This window comes from Engraulis encrasicolus, chromosome 13 (assembly GCF_034702125.1).
Source record: "Engraulis encrasicolus isolate BLACKSEA-1 chromosome 13, IST_EnEncr_1.0, whole genome shotgun sequence".
Taxonomy (NCBI): Eukaryota; Metazoa; Chordata; class Actinopteri; order Clupeiformes; family Engraulidae; genus Engraulis; species Engraulis encrasicolus.
The window spans coordinates 48656429-48672564 of record NC_085869.1 but is presented as its reverse complement, the minus strand read 5'-3'; the positions used below and the strand labels follow the sequence as shown (position 1 = coordinate 48672564).

At 41.0% G+C, this 16136-nt stretch overlaps 2 protein-coding genes across 2 annotated transcripts in view; one reads left to right on the top strand and one right to left on the bottom strand.

The window, feature by feature from the left end:
- Window positions 1-16136, bottom strand: part of LOC134461304 (gamma-crystallin S-1-like) — a 383074-nt gene that overhangs the window by 132709 nt on the left and 234229 nt on the right. The gene's annotated exons all lie outside the window — the stretch shown is intronic.
- LOC134461306 (gamma-crystallin M2-like) lies at window positions 4303-5376 on the top strand. The gene is made up of 3 exons (XM_063214136.1): window positions 4303-4413; window positions 4746-4988; window positions 5098-5376. The coding sequence occupies exons 1-3, from the start codon at window positions 4402-4404 to the stop codon at window positions 5374-5376; spliced, it is 534 nt and encodes a 177-aa protein (XP_063070206.1). The 5' UTR covers window positions 4303-4401.

Sequence of the window (16136 nt, the reverse complement as noted above, 5' to 3'; positions counted from 1 at the left end):
AGGGCATTATACCGTTAAAACAAGACATTAAAAATTTACCAGCATGGCAATGACCGAGTCATAGTGCATTACTAAAGGCCCTGTGTTATGGCATTGTAATGTAGTACTTTGGTAACTAACCTTTCAATGACTATTACAGCGTGCCACTGGTGGTGCATTATGAGGTTACGGCCCGCTACGTTGGCTTACATGGGGATCCAGGTTCGAGTCCGACCTGGATAATTTCTTGCCCCATCCCTCTCCCACTGTCTTCCTGTCACATTTGCGGCTGTCCTATCATTAGTAAGAACACATAACTATAAGAACTGTAGCATTGAACTGAACTGTGTGTCATGATTCCCCATGTAATCCCCTCTCTGTCTGTATCTATCTATATGTGTGTGAAAGTGCGTTTGTGTCTGTGCATATGAATGTTGTCTCCCATTTCCTTGTAGAATTCTGAGTGAGTCATTCCGTTTCAGGATTGGTTTTGATAGGGTGGATCAAAACCCGGTAATAATTAAGGAATTAGATGTCGGGTATTGAAAAGGATGGGAGTAATTGACGTTTAGTAGATTTTAATCAAAGATGAGGAAATCTTAATAGGGGTCAGATGTGGGACTGAGGGATCTTCTGGGGGACACCTCCTATTACCCACATTAGCCTGTGAAAGGGTACACAATAATCAGGATAAGACCCCAAACTTTATCTGATGCCTCTGTCTTCATCCTTTGAAGTGGCTTCAGATCAGCGCAACACAACTTTCATTTTGAAATTCAGGGGTGTGTTGCTGGATCTACTTCATGGGTTAGTATTCCTCTAAAAAAATCTTCTGTAGTAGGCCTATCTACTCTCTTCAAGGCAAAATGTGTTTGTTTCTCAAAATCCTCCAATTCCCATAGTAATGGGTGTCTACGTTCCAAAGTCCACACCGCTACTACTTCTCCAAATTCTGGACCTACTTTCTCATCACTATAGTGTGTGAACATGGAAGCAAAAAGAGATAAGCATGAATGGCCCTTTTGATTGGAAGACAACCATGTGTTTTGCTGATCTCATTACTCAGCTGTTTCCTCTGCAAAAAAACACTTCCTTGTTCAAACATTGAAATCATACAATTAAGATATGCATGTGGAAAATATCTGGCGCAGCTAGATCATTTCTTTTACGCAAAACACATGCGTGCAGTCAAGGGAAATTGAATGTTATGCTCTGGGGTATAAAACATGACTTTACATCTTCTGCTCGTCAAACTTCAGTGCGGATTCGAACTTGTGTGGTACACAGCTCGCATTACAGGCAAGAGCTTATCTAATTACGTTATCGTAATGGAAGTGTGCACACATTTTTTCTCAAGTAGTTAACACTTGATGTAGTGCCTGTGTGTAAGTAACCAACAATTTTTAATGTAACTATCTTCCAAAATAGGCGTCGAAATGAAAGGCTATTCAATCGCAATGCTATGGCATATGTTTTTCACAAAGAAATGACATGACATGAATTTGTATTGTGAGCACACATACAGCTGAATCATGATTTTGTGTACAGTACATATTTTTGCGGTGTTTGAACCATATGATTGAGATATGTTAACACTTTTGTGGTCAAATATGTGCCGCAGGTTAAGCTATGGGTGGAGTCCCACTCTAAAGTAGACTAGCGCTGTGGGTTGCTTCAGGTGGCTAAGGTCGTTTACACAGTAGGGCGGTAAAGCGTCGTGGGACGGAAGCGATTTTTACAGGCATTGGTGAAAATACAAGGAAACATATCTGTCCTTACACACCAACTGACAGTAGTCGGGCGTCAGCGGCGCGGGAGCCGGCTCCGCTTCGTGCTGCATTTGGAAAAAAAGAACTCGAGCGTATTTTTCACGCCTGCGAACAGTGCTGTCTCATTGAAATGAATGGCAAAGTAGCACGCACGTTGAACAGGACTGGCCATGCACGCCGACGCTGTCAGTGTGAAAGGCAAAGTAGAACACACCGGCTGAAACTAAGCAGAAAGACCTCATTCGTCTCGCTTCCGTTCCGTTCGGCCTTGGTGTGTCTGACGTCTAAGGTGATGTCTGGACTTCAGTGATATACTCCAACTACACTTCTTCAAGTGATTCGAGATACGGATAGGAGGCCCCTCACTTTTAAAATCACCACAACTTAGGAGTCCAGCTTACTTCAAGCAGTAGTTCATTTCATATGCTACCTTTGGAGATATGGGAGTACTAATGCAGTATCTACTCATGAAAGTTGCTAAAACGTTAACTACAGTACTTTTTTTTTCCAGAGACGCAACCCTGATTAGCACAAGACAGACAAGGCCCATGAGATATTATTTAACTTAAAATGTGTGCAGTGTCAGTGCAGGGCAGCCTGGTTTTGTGAGTAATGTACAAAGGTACATCTAGTCTGTACCTCTTTCATCTCACTCTTATGACAGGATGTTAACGTGCTGGAAATAAGGCTGTCAAAATGAACCCATAGGCGCCAACTAAATAGCAAAGCAAAATGTTGAGAATTATCAGGTAGCCATTTTCGACAGTAAATAATATATAATTTTACCAGTGCTGATATTTTGTGCTTGAAGATCCATCAGTGCTAGCGGAGAGGTCAATTGTTGTGCAATATATCCTGTCAGCATTTCAAAACGGTACTGCCAATACCTGTGCAAAATTGAGCATTGAGATAGCAAAGCAAAGAAAGCAATTAATATATATGTCATATCGACAATGAGTGCATTTCAGAGCATGCGGTCGTAGGCCCTGATGACCAATCGGGTACGGTATTTAACCATGGATCTAGTGAATAGCCTAAAATAAGATCAAGATACAAAATTGAGCAAATAGAAACTCAAAGTGGAGACAACATGGAGGAAGACACACACACACAGTGGTGTAGTCTACTACGTAGAACGCGGGTATACGGAGTATACCCACTTCTAAATTTCAGGGATTTCAGTATACCCACTTAAAATTGATTTATCCATTATTATGAATAGCAGAAATATATACAGTATACCCACTTCAAAAAATTCTCAAATATACAGTATACCCACCATAAAAAGTAGACTACACCACTGCACACACACACACACATACGCTTGCTCAGTGTTTTCCTCAATTGCTCTACAAAACTCCATGAAGCCACCTGTATCAGTGTTGTGTCCCTTCAAATTATGTTTTGTTTGCGACTGCCTTTTGTCATGATGAAGACGGTTACTGCAGACAGTGTAGCTCTACAAATGCTGTGTTGTGACTTCATGGCAACCTTTTGGCAGTACCAAGAAGTTCACTAGGGGCCAATCAGAACAGTGGTCTATAATGTTGTCAGTTTGTGGCTCAGCAATTGACCAAACAGTAATAACTGGTTAAATTAAAAAAATAATTACAAGCCATGAAAATAGAATTAAAAACACCATAATGGTGTGAGACCAGCCAGTTTCAACAAAGTGAATGAAACGGGCTGATGAATGAAGGCTATGGGTTACTCTTAATGGACAATATTAAATACATATGAGAGAATGTAGGTGCTGATTACACATGTGTACATCTTTAAATGCAGATATTTTTTATCCATTAACGTAAAAACACAACAAGTGGATAAAAAAACCTCCAGGTGCGTTTTAGTCCCCTAAATGGGATATTTTTAATTGAAATGTGTAAACAAGATGTGTAAACAAGAAGCCAAGAGTTTTCAGAAATATCCATATAGGTGTCAGCAGCTTACACAGCTTTACTCCAGCATTTGTCATTAAATTTTACTTCACAAAATTTAAATATTACAATAAATAATTTAAAATACAGTATATATTGTCTTTCAGCATCATAGGCCTGCTGGGGCAACCACTACTGTACATAAATGATCGCTGAAAGAGTCATTGCAGTATTTCTGCTCAAATATTTACTAACAGTATGCATATGAACAGTACTCATTGAGATATAACACTTTAAGTCCCTGGCAGATGGCACACAATACCATCTAAATCACAATACCATAAAAAATTATCTTTGTCCCAGGGTCAAAATGTCATTTCATTTAGAATGTAATATGGCAGTAGACAGTAGGAGGTTTACACCATAAATTAATTCATGCAGTTCTCTACATAAATCAAGTTAATATCCTCACAGATTAATAAAGGAACAAGTAAATAATGAGGTTAATTTCAGGGGGGTTACATCATAGTAAAAACACATTCTTTTCTTTTCATTCAAAGAACCCACACTGCCATTATTTGAAATGCATTCAATACTAAATAATGCCCCTTTGGGTTCTGCTTTGAAAAAAACGTCCCTTTGCAACACGATTGGTCTGATGACTCAGGGTTTTGTAACAAAAGTACAGTACGTAGCTAAGAGTGATGTTCAGTATATAAACAAGCAGAGGGCAATGCAGTGGCAAGTTAGCTTGGAGACACAAACAATCCGTCATCATGATGGGAAAGGTAAGAGCTGCATTTCCCACACGTTAGATTTAATTTCATACTGCCGAGTTAAATTACAGTTCATTTTATATCATATAGGTTAGGAAAATAAATGTTTTAGCTCTTGTAAAAGCAATGCTTGGTAAAGAAATAAGTTAAATCTGTATGGCATAGCAAATTTAACTGAAGCCGGAATGGAAAACAGGATTTCCTATTGGGGTTTTCACAAGATATCAGTGCTACTTCTGGATTTTAAAAAACAACCTCAGATCCACTGAAACGACAAAATCAGAATTCTTTTCACTGCCATCTACTCTGCTATGGATCATAAAAGACAGAAACTTTCTTTGCAGATCACCTTCTACGAGGACAGGAACTTCCAGGGTCGCTCCTGGGACTGCAGTGGAGACAGTGCTGATTTCTCCCCCTACCTCAGCCGCTGCGGCTCCGCCAGGGTGCACAATGGCTGCTGGATGATGTACGACCAGAACAACTACATGGGCAACCAGTACTTCATGAGGAGGGGAGAGTACCCCGACTACATGAGCATGTGGGGTTGGAACAACTCTATCCATTCCTGCCGCCATATCCCCATGGTAACTAAAAAATATGTGTGCAGATTAGAAAAATTGGTTTAAGGTATATTAAGCATGTTGTGCATAGAATTAGTTAGTAACCAAACCTTCTGTCTACTTGTACTCACAGCACAGAGGAAACTACAGAATGAGGATGTACGAGAGGGAGAACTTCGGTGGTCAGATGCACGAGTGTATGGATGACTGTGACAACATGATGGATCGCTACCGTATGAACCAGTGCCAGTCTTGCCACGTGATGGAGGGCAACTGGCTCATGTATGAGCATCCCAACTACAGAGGAAGACAGTATTACTTCCCTCCTGGAGAGTACAGAAACTATAGAAACATGGGATACCCCAACATGAGATTCAGTAGCATGAGGCGTATCACGGACTCTATGTACTAAGCAATTGAAACTTGAACTTGAAATATGTTGTAAAAAGGTTTGAATAAATCTTTTTGAATGAGAAAAAAAATCTTCTGTTTGCAGTCATGTTAAAAAAAGGAGCTGACATGTCCTACCTGGATGAACAGTCATCTTTATGGATTCTTTTTTACAATATACAATCAGGGCACTTTCACACAAACAGTAATGTGAGCAGGACAAACAGAGCGTTATAAGCTTGAATTTGCATGAAGCCTCTCCCATGCCAACTTAAAAATATGTGCTTATCCAACAATACATATTCAAGTTTATACCAGACTTTCAGTTTTCTGGTAACTGGCAAACATTGACTGAATCTTGTTCCACTATTACACATATCTTTTGTTGCAAATATGATTTCCATGGACTTGGTTTTGGAACAGTTAACCGCATAAACGTGTTAACTGTTGGCTTGTGTAAAGCAAAGTTGCATGCAGTAGCGTCTTTGTGCCCATGGGCCCAGCAGTTGGCCTGCTCAGTCTTTGTATAAGGTATTTGCTCCACATAATATGCAAAGGACCTGAAACCACCCCTGACATAAAACACCTATACCCAATTAATGACAGTGAATACTGTGGGGATATAACTATATTTAGTACTGTACTGGGTACAACTAGGACAAAGGTAATTAATGCAAGAGCAAAATTACTTATCTAAAAAAATCAATGCATTAAACTGTACAACCATATCAGATAAGCATAATCATTAACGTAACTCAACTCCTTTTTAACAGTTTGACGTTCCAAGCCAACAAACTGTGCTTTGGGGAGTCTTGGTTCATTAATCTATGCGAACACAAAGACATATGATTGTCCAAAATTACGTATTCAACTACACATTAAGAAATTACCATACTAACACCAAATACCATGCTATTTTCAGACTCTTGGTCTAGCTAGCATACCAGCAATCTAGACCACTTTTTTTTGTTAAGCCACAAATTAATTTGCGTCATCTTCAGACATGCTCATTCAAAAGCTCTAAGCTGTTAATGGGTGAAGACGGCTTGTTTCTACATCAATTTTCATAAAAATCACTAGCTCCAGGAAACATATAGGAAATATAGCATGTTTTATTACATATGCACTGTTTGAGTTTCCAAGTTCAAATTGAGGAACTAAATGTCTTTCAAGCCCCTAGCAGAAATCCAGCTGCTTCCAAATTAAATATTGGAATAATAGAAATAGCCCTGGGTGAATGTCAAATTACACAGTCAAATACCCTAATTGTGAAGTGATGCTGGTCTACCCCGACGTGGTCAGAGGCAGGCTTACACTGCGAGATATAAGTTTTAAAAAAAGGTTTTAAAAGTCCACATCTCACTACTAACGTCCTCACACTATACGAGCTGACGGTCGGACGCGAGCAAGACCAGATGACAAAAACGAGGAGGGGAAATGTGCACCTGAGGTGGAGACAAGGAGGCGCTCAAGAGCGAATTGCTCTGTCTCGTCAATTTGTGCATATGGTAGTATCAAATCCGGTTGTAGCACTGCTTCAACTGTACGGTTTACTCACAAGGGGATTTCAGAATTTCAAACAGTTTTGATTTTCTTGCGACCCTATGATTGCACAATTGTGAGGTGAAATCGCTTGTCGTTACCCCATATACACTACACGATGTGAGACTCACAATTGATCTCCGATTGAGCAAGAACTCGACCGATTCTCAAAAAGTCGTACGAGTGAAAAATCTTGGCAAAAGTCGCAGTGTCATTCCCGCCTAAGTAGAAATGTGGACTCGCCCAGCATTGTTACGCGAAAACACGCCTGCTGTGATATCTTTATCGTCAAGCTTTTACATTTTGACTTTTGATATTCAAATGTCCTTATGTACTGTATGTCCCATACTCACAAAAGTAAATGTCCTGGTATTAATCAGAAAGTGCATAACTTGAGTCAATGCAGTAATCACAAATCAAATACTGTGTTGTGATAAAATGGCCGAAAGTACATAAAAGGTGTTTTTGTGTAGATTTTCAGTTTAAAAAGCAAAGGAACTATATTCATAAAGTTACTTGCTTGGAATTCAATGTGTTAAGTAGCTATGTGGGCATTGGGTATGTCGCATGAATTACTAACCTGGTTCTCATCTCACATGATGGTTGTTGCCAACCATCTGGAACATTGTCAATTGCTTTGCTCTGGAAAGGCATAGGTGTGTTCAAAACAGCTCGAACCTGATTGGAGAATTCATATGGCTTTTTTAAATCACGTACTACTTCAACCACTGACTTGTATATACCCCACCCTGCGAGCACGCCCCACGATTCTGATTGGACAGGCTGTAAAATATCTCATTCCGTCCAAAGTTTAACGGAGATGCAAAAAGCACAAAGGGTCTGCGTGAGAGCAAAATGATCTCCAAAAATTCCGTGCTCCTGGACACGGATGTTAAGGGCACAAAATCCGTGTCCAGGAGCACGGATTTTGCCAAAATTCCGTGCTCCTGGACCCGGAATTGTTTTCTATGCCCCTGGACACGGAATTGTTTTCCGTGATGGACACAGAGAAGTGCTCTCTCTATAGGCTACTCCCACAGCTCTATGTTTCCACAGTCTTGTGTTTTCTCAGGATTTTTCTAATTTCAAATATTTTTCTCAAAAAAAAAAAAACATTTCCTACTGACAGGTAAGGGTTAGGGATTGTTTTGGTCTGGGCACAGCTACTTTTCTTTCATTCATTATATGAATTGGATAGCCTAGCAACCAACTGGAAAAGGTATTTCTCAAAAATATGTCTTTAATGACAGGTTAAGGTTAGGGAATGTTTTGGTCAGGGCACAACTTAAATTGCTATAGCATTATTTTGTTTAGGATTAGCATTTGGTATGTATTTTCTAATGATAGAGTTACACAGTGCTGTGGTAATAGCCTATAGAAAGCACTTCCGTGTGCCCATCACGGAAAACAATTCTGTGTCCAGAAGCACGGAAAACAATTCCGTGTCCAGGAGCACGGAATTTTGGCAAAATCCGTGCTCCTGGACACGGATTTCGTGTCCTTAACATCCGTGTCCAGGAGCACGGAATTTTTGGAGATCAGGCAGGTGAGAGCCAGGCTAATGAATTACCATGTTAGGTATCTATGTGCGTATTCCAAAGATTATGCAACGTAGGCCTATAGACTTAACAGATCAATACTGTGGCACATACCCAAGTCAAAGTACATCATAATGCCAGGTGGTCTAGCCCTTAACTTTTTTCTGTCTTGAACATAATTGTCACCCTTTGTCAGTCAGTCGTGGCTGACATTGTCAGTCGTGGCCTTTTGCTTCACAATACAACACTAAGGGATAACCTTTGGTCTCATATTGAGGCTTGGTCAAAGTGTCAAGACACAAGATACTGTAGTTGTGAAACTAGGTCTGTCAATGTTACTATGATTACAAATAGAAATGCTGAACCATATATTTTCTTTCTTTCTTTTCTTTTTTAAAAAAAAATATATTTTTAGGGGCTTTTTGTGCCTTTATTGACAGGATAGTATGAGATGCTGACAGAAAATGAGTGGGTGAGAGAGATGGGGGAGGATTGGGAAATGACCCCGTCCGGACTCGAACCAGGGTCCCAATGGGGCGGGCATGCAAGCCCAAATGTGGGGGGCTTAGCGCGCTGCGCGACAGCGCCCCCGAACCATATATTTTCAGATTGTTTTGGTGTAACTTTACTTAAAATTCATCTTTCATTTTTTTGTGTACTGTATACTATAACAGTATGCAGAGTACGTCTTCCGTTTATTGACTGATGGGCGACTGGACAAATACACTGCTGTTATAATACACTACTGTTTATAAGTCATAATCAAGGAACTTTGTTAAGGGAATATGCTGCGTGCAGTGCTTAACATCAGCGATAGTGCACATGTAACCAACAACATTCTGTACGAGGGAATACCAAGGGTGAGCGAGAAAATTGCTGTAAGGAGAATGAGACTTGCAGGACACTGCCAAAGGCACCAAGAACTGCCAGCCAGCAAACTGGTGCTGTGGGAACCGTTGCATGGGTGCCGGTCAAGAGAACGCCCCACACTAACTTATGTGGACATACTTTTAAAAAATATATATATTTTTAGGGGCTTTATTAGGACTGTCGAAGATGGTGACAGGAAGCGAATGGGACAGAGAGACAGGGGAGGATCGGGATATGACCCCGACCGGACTCGAACCGGGGTCCCCGTGGGTGGGCATATGCAAACAGGAGTGTATTTTCTGCCGCGGTAGGCCTATACTTCCCAATGTTACTGTTGCCTGAGGGAGACTATCGACAGCCTATTTGTTGATCATGGGGACTGTAACAAGAAAACCCTTCATTCATTCACTTGTAAGTACACAATAGAAGTGTTCGTTTCTGCAGGAGACTTATATATTGAGGAAGGGAAGGTTTTTCCGATCGAGATGCGAGGTAATTTCGTGCTGCTTTGTATAGCATAGCCTACTGTCGCTACTGGTGACGTTCATTGAAACGGCAGGGGAATGAAACACGCGTCGTAACTTGCCTGTTACAGAGTCAATATTCAACACCTGGAGGGTAACAGTGGTCAGGATGTTTGTAGAAGAGCTTGTATACTAAGTAGAAAAGTAAATGAAGACAAAATAAGTGCGCATATTCCTGCCAACAGCGGGGGATGTGGAGTGAGAGGAGTATGCGCCTGAGACACAGAGGTCTCGTGTGCATTCTACTCGGTGCAAAACGGAAGCACAGTTCACGCTACTCGACACTGATTTTGCCGACTGCAGGTCTAAATAAATAGCAATGCTATTCTAATAATATAATAATAGTAATAATTATGTCCAATTGTGACCTGACTGAGTCTATTAGCAACAAAAAAGTGTGATACCAGCTGGGGTTTGGTGCATCAGAAAGATATGGGCGATATATGGTGTGTGTCCCCCCCCACACACACACTTTCCTTATATCATTTATTTGTATATCAGTAAATGTAACACTTGGTTTGAATAGATATTTGCACAAGTTTTTAGAAATGTAGCCCATACCCAGAGTCCTTCAGGGTGTACGCTGACAGGCCTAGGGGCCTACTGTAGGCTACTGTAGGCCTGCTGTACTTGGTTCAAATATCCACAGATGGACAAAATGCAAATACTACCCCTAGTGTGGATTGAATCTGTATGTTGGGCATTGCTGTGAAGGGTTTCCATGCACTAAAAATAACTTGTCACCTTCATAGTCCAGCCCCTACAGGCAAAAAGGCAACCGTCCATTCACTTGTGTTTGTCACTGTACTACAATGTTGCAATATATTAGTTACAAATTACACTTTTAGTGTACAATTTATTGCTTTCTAGACCAAAATGTATGTACAGAAATTAATAGTGAAGGTGTCTGGGGAAGTTTTATCAATTAAATTGGATAAATTATTTAAAATATTTTGAAAACAAGCAAAAATATGCAATAACTCATTATAAATTCAAAATGGCCGACACCATATGAGGTCATTATATGCAAATTACATGGGATAATTTACTCCTAAAATAAACTTTGGGTCATCTTCAATATTTGTCTCATTAATGGCTCTATCGATTATCTATGTCAACCCACAGCCTTTTGAATATAACATGTCAAAATCATCAGTTTTGGGCAAAAACCTGTGGCGCCCAGAGGTTTAACTGCACCCAATGATGTTTTTGGACATTAGCACACATTTATTTGTCATATAATACAAACAGTCAAGACATAACATTATTTCCCTCAGCAAGAATGAATATTTAATACTGGTTTTGGGCGTTTTCATGCCGTCCTGTTTTCCAAATGTCAGATTCAGTCTTCATATTAGCATGTAAAGAAACTTGTTTTGCCCAAGACGATTGCAAACTTTGCCTGTCAACTTTGTTATCAACATATTCATAAGAATCTGAATTAGAAATCACATGTATAAAAACACAGATAAAGCATACAAATACATGAATTGATTAAGGTGTTGTGGTGGCACTTCTGAGGTCCTCAGTTAGTACAACACCATGAAAATGGCTGAAATGTCAAGCCGTGTTACCGTCAATGGTGTTACGCATCAGCTATGACAGTTGAGGAGGACCATGTTTTTGCCAATTTATCTCCACATTGATAGACAAACAAACAAAATAAGTAGGGCTCTAGGGAGATGGGTTTATCTGCTCTGTTTTTTCTCCTAAAAAGTGCCATTTTACAGGATGGATTCACAAAGCAATCAAAAAACAATGTCACTTATACGAAATGTGCATACAGCACAACATGATACTATTCCAACTGTGAGTTCAAGTTACAAATAGAAATGCTAAGCAATCACTAACGCTAACCGCTATTCAGTTTGGAGTGATTATAAGCAGCTGTTGCCGTAACTGGCTCGTGTTATTTGGTGACAGACGGTGCTGCCATAATGAAGAAAATGACAACACAAATAATATGATTAGGCTACTACCGAACCGCCAATTACATCTTATTTTATTAACAAGGTGATGGAAAAAAGTACCAAAAGTGCCCCGGCCCCAATTGAAACTTATCTTAGCAGCATGCTTTAGTTCCCAGTTATGTCATCCTGAACTCGGAGTGAAGGTCTGGGTCCCCATGCATATAACACATTTTGCAAACTAGTTCATCTGTGTTTGTTAGAATGCATTGCTCATTGCTTACTTTTTTATACCGACATACCGTGCAGCCCTATTAGCAACTATCATTTTCCCCTTGTTTCTCTGATAGGGCTAATACAGCAACAACTAGTGGAAGTGGAGGTTTTAGCGGGTGGCGCCATCTGGTGTTCAAACTCAGAATTGCAACAGAGTTACAATGTACCGGTAGGTCAAATGTAATGTGCGGGCCATGTTCAATCAAATTTTAAAAATCTGCCCCCGGCCAACAAAAACGGGCTTGCGGGCTGGAGCTAGCCGTCTTTTCCGTGAAGAAGGTGGCAAAGTTGTCTGGGTTCAGGCCTGTGGGCGCAGGAGGGGGGGAGGGTTGAGCAGTGACTTGAATGTAGAAAACAACTTACGTGGGTCTGTAGTGTTACTGATCTTGTCGTTGTAGTAGGTCGTCTTGGCAGCTGTTACAGAGGCGGAGAAGGAGGCTAGTAGAGATCTAAGTTTTTCGAGGTCAGATGGGTTGCGGGTTTTGCGCCATTTCCTGCCATATGTATGAAGAACCCATAAGATCACCTAATTCTACATTTTCACAAGTAGCATTATGCTTATAGTGACTGCATTTCAGTCTTTAAGAATGGCATTACAGATGACTCGATATACATGTGGGCTATATCTTCAGTTCAAATCAAATGGAAATGATTTCTAAGTAGGTGTTGAGTAAGTAGGCAGAGGTGTGTGAATTTTTTCCCGGAATTTGCAAACAAGTCCGCACTTAGTACTTGTGTCTCAAGTTGTATTACAGTGAGCTCAGTAATCATTGCGTACTTCAATTGCTACTTCAAAAATGACAGCTGATGGACAACATGTATCGTAGGTCTTTGCCACCCTTACCCATAGGAGAAATATCTACGTATATAAAACAATTCTCATATGGTATATAGGCCTACTATAAAAGTAAATCATTACCAGTACTCATTTTCTTGATATGCAAGGCACACAAATAGTGTGGGAGGAAGGATAGTCTACCATAGTACAATAGCATACAGTATGGTGACGTATAGTAAAGTACAGTACAGTACACTGCAGTACAGTACAGTAGCATACAGTATGGTGCATGTACAGTACAGTAGAGTACAGCACAGTACAGTGGCATATATAGGCCGGGAGCCACGAATACCCCTCAGGATGTTTTTTGCTTACTTTTTTTCACTATGATTTCCTGTTAGTATATACCCTGGGCCATAACGAGTTGATAGGGTGCACTCCCAACTCGGCCCCGTTTGGTCTCAGGGCCCAAAAAACCATCTTTTAAGGAAAAGCTGCAGGCGAAATTATATACTTGTAAATATTAAGGTACTGCAACTGCAAAAATGGTCCTAGAACCCTGTAAATTGTCATGGGTCATCCTGTCACATAGGTGAACCAACCTGAAAAACGTTTCAGGGCTTGGGGCTTTTCTTCTGTCAAATATCATCTTCAACATACCCAAAAAGCCCCAAAAATGCTTGTCCGCCTGACAAATTGTCTTCAAATTTGATCATTTTCAACTCTGTTATGATATGCATTAGTCCCTCAAATGTAAATGAAAAACTACCCAAGTTCATGAGCTTCAATTTAAGTCCAAGAGGACCTTTCTAGCTAGAGTACAACAGCTGCTATGTCCAAAGTTATTCACAATAGCCTATCCGAAAATAGTAGCCTACTGGCAGGCATTCAGTCACTTTCAGGCATTACCAATTCGTTTGGTACTTTGAACATATGACATAAACCATATTTTTGAAGTGTTTGACCTTGACTTGAAAATTGCATGAATGAAAGTATTAAGTGAATAGCATCAAAAGTAACTAATGTTACCACCTATTGGTGGACTGTGAACAGGATGCAACACATACTATTACACAAAAGGAATGACTCAAATGTGATATGTATTTAATGACTGATTTGTATTGTACAGCAGTAGTTTAGAATGTAGATAAGAACTTTTAATCATAATTTATAATCTTTGTTATCATCATCCGTCTCTTCCTCATCTTCATCCACAGTTGTATGGATTTCATCAGTCATGTCATATTCATCTCTGTCCTCCTCTGCCAAGACATTAGAGCTTTTGGGATTACATCGCCCTCAAACCATAGTGGTTCAAGCTTCCCATATGTGTTTAGGTGAAACTCATGGTCAAGTGCACTTGGGATCTCTGGGTAATGCTCATGGGCTCTCTTTCAGATGCATTGCACACATGAAAGTTTGTAGTATGAAGTGTTGTTTGAGTAGAGTAGAGTATCATTTAGTAATCCCAGGGGGAAATGAAAGTGTCACATACATAAATACAAAAACCCATTACACACACAAGACACACACATCGTTACATATTAACCATATAGCTCACTCTTACATACATACATTCAGCCCAAGGCAGATGTCACTTCCTCTCTCTCTCGCTCTCTCGCTCTCTCTCTCTCTCTCTCACACACACACACACACACACACACACACACACACACACACACACACACACACACACACACACACACACACACACACACACACACACACACAGGTAGATCTCTCTCTCTCTGTGGTACGGAGCAGCAAAAAAAAACAAAAAAAAACATTTAGTCATTTAGTGTCCAAAAAAAGTGTACCAGGGATTTATCACATGTGCCTTAGCTAAGTGGCACAGAGGAGCCCAAAAAATTGTCCTGGAGTGTCAGACGTCATAGTCACAAAAAATTAATAATCGGTTACACCCAGGCGTAGGATAGGAGTTCAGGTAGAAGCACGGAGGCATATATATATAATGATATATAATGATGATAATGATAATAATAATACTTTCGTTTTATATATAGTGACTTTCAAAACACCCAAGGTCGCTTCACAAGGTATTGTATAGGAAGTGTGAGTGTGTGCGCGTCAGGGCGTGTGTGTGTGTGAGTGCATGTAAAGAATGTGCTTGTGGAACTAGCAGCCATAAGCCTCCAGGAAGAGATGTGTCTTAAGGCGTTGCTTAAACATGGTCAGTGAGGGGGTATTCTGGATGTGGTCGGGCAGATTGTTCCAAAGAATAGGAGCAGCTACATGGAAGGCTCTGTCACTGGTGGTCTTGAGCCTGGTACTAGGGACGACCAGCTGGCCCTTGGAAGAGGACTGCAGGGATCTTGAGGGGTCATAGGGATGGAGGAGGTCAATGAGGTAGTGGGGTGTCAGACCATGGAGGGACTTGAAGGTTAGGAGGACTTTATAGGTAATGCGTGACTTGATGGGGAGCCAGTGAAGCTGCTTGAGTATGGGGGTTATGTGCTGCCAGGGTCTAGTGCCTGTGAGGATCCTGGCAGCAGAGTTCTGGACATAAAGACAAGATCCTGGCAGCAGAGCTCTGGACATAAAGATAAAATGTGCAGGTTGGTTTATGCGGTCCAGTCGCCTATGATGATCTCTGTGAGTCCGTCTATGTGGTGTTGAATAATTGGATGGCCCTGGGGACAAAGGACCTCCGTAGCCTGTCTGTCCTGCAGGAGATGGTGTGAAATCTGTAACTGAACAGGCTTCTCTGGCGGTCAAAGACTGGGTACAGGGGGTGATTGTCCATTTGTCCATTATAGAGTAGAGTCTGCTTAGTGTCCTATTCTCAGCTGTGATAGTGAGAGCCTCCAGTTCTGTGCCTACAACAGACACAGCTTTCCTCACCAGCCTGTCAAGGCGCCCAGCATCTGCTCTCCTAATGCTACCACCCCAGCATGCCACAACTGTCCATGACAGGCTGATAGAACATCTGCCGTAGTCTGTTGCTCTGTTTCCTGTACAGTGCTTTTGAGTTAGCAGACCAGTCCAGTTTATTGTCCAGGTGTACACCCAGGTACTTATGTGTGCAGACTGTCGCTTCTGTCTCCCCTCGATAGAGACAGGCACCAGGGGTGGGGTGGTTCGCCTGAAGTCAATCACCATTTCTTTGGTTTTGGTGGTGTTCAGCTGCAGCTGGTTGATTCGGCACCATCTGACAAAGTTCTCCTCCTGGCCTCTGTACTTCCCCTCCTGTCCATCTTTAATGCAACAATAGCGGAGTCATCTGAGAACTTTTGCATATGGCAGGTCTTTGAGTTGTAGTTGAAGTCTGTGGTTTACAGGGTGAACAGCACCAGGGAAAGCACCGTTGAGGGACCTTCTTGCACGGT

Coding starts and splice junctions, on each gene's coding strand:
- LOC134461306 (XM_063214136.1), top strand. Junction 4,989..5,097: donor CCTGCCGCCATATCCCCATG/GTAACTAAAAAA, acceptor TTGTACTCACAG/CACAGAGGAAACTACAGAAT.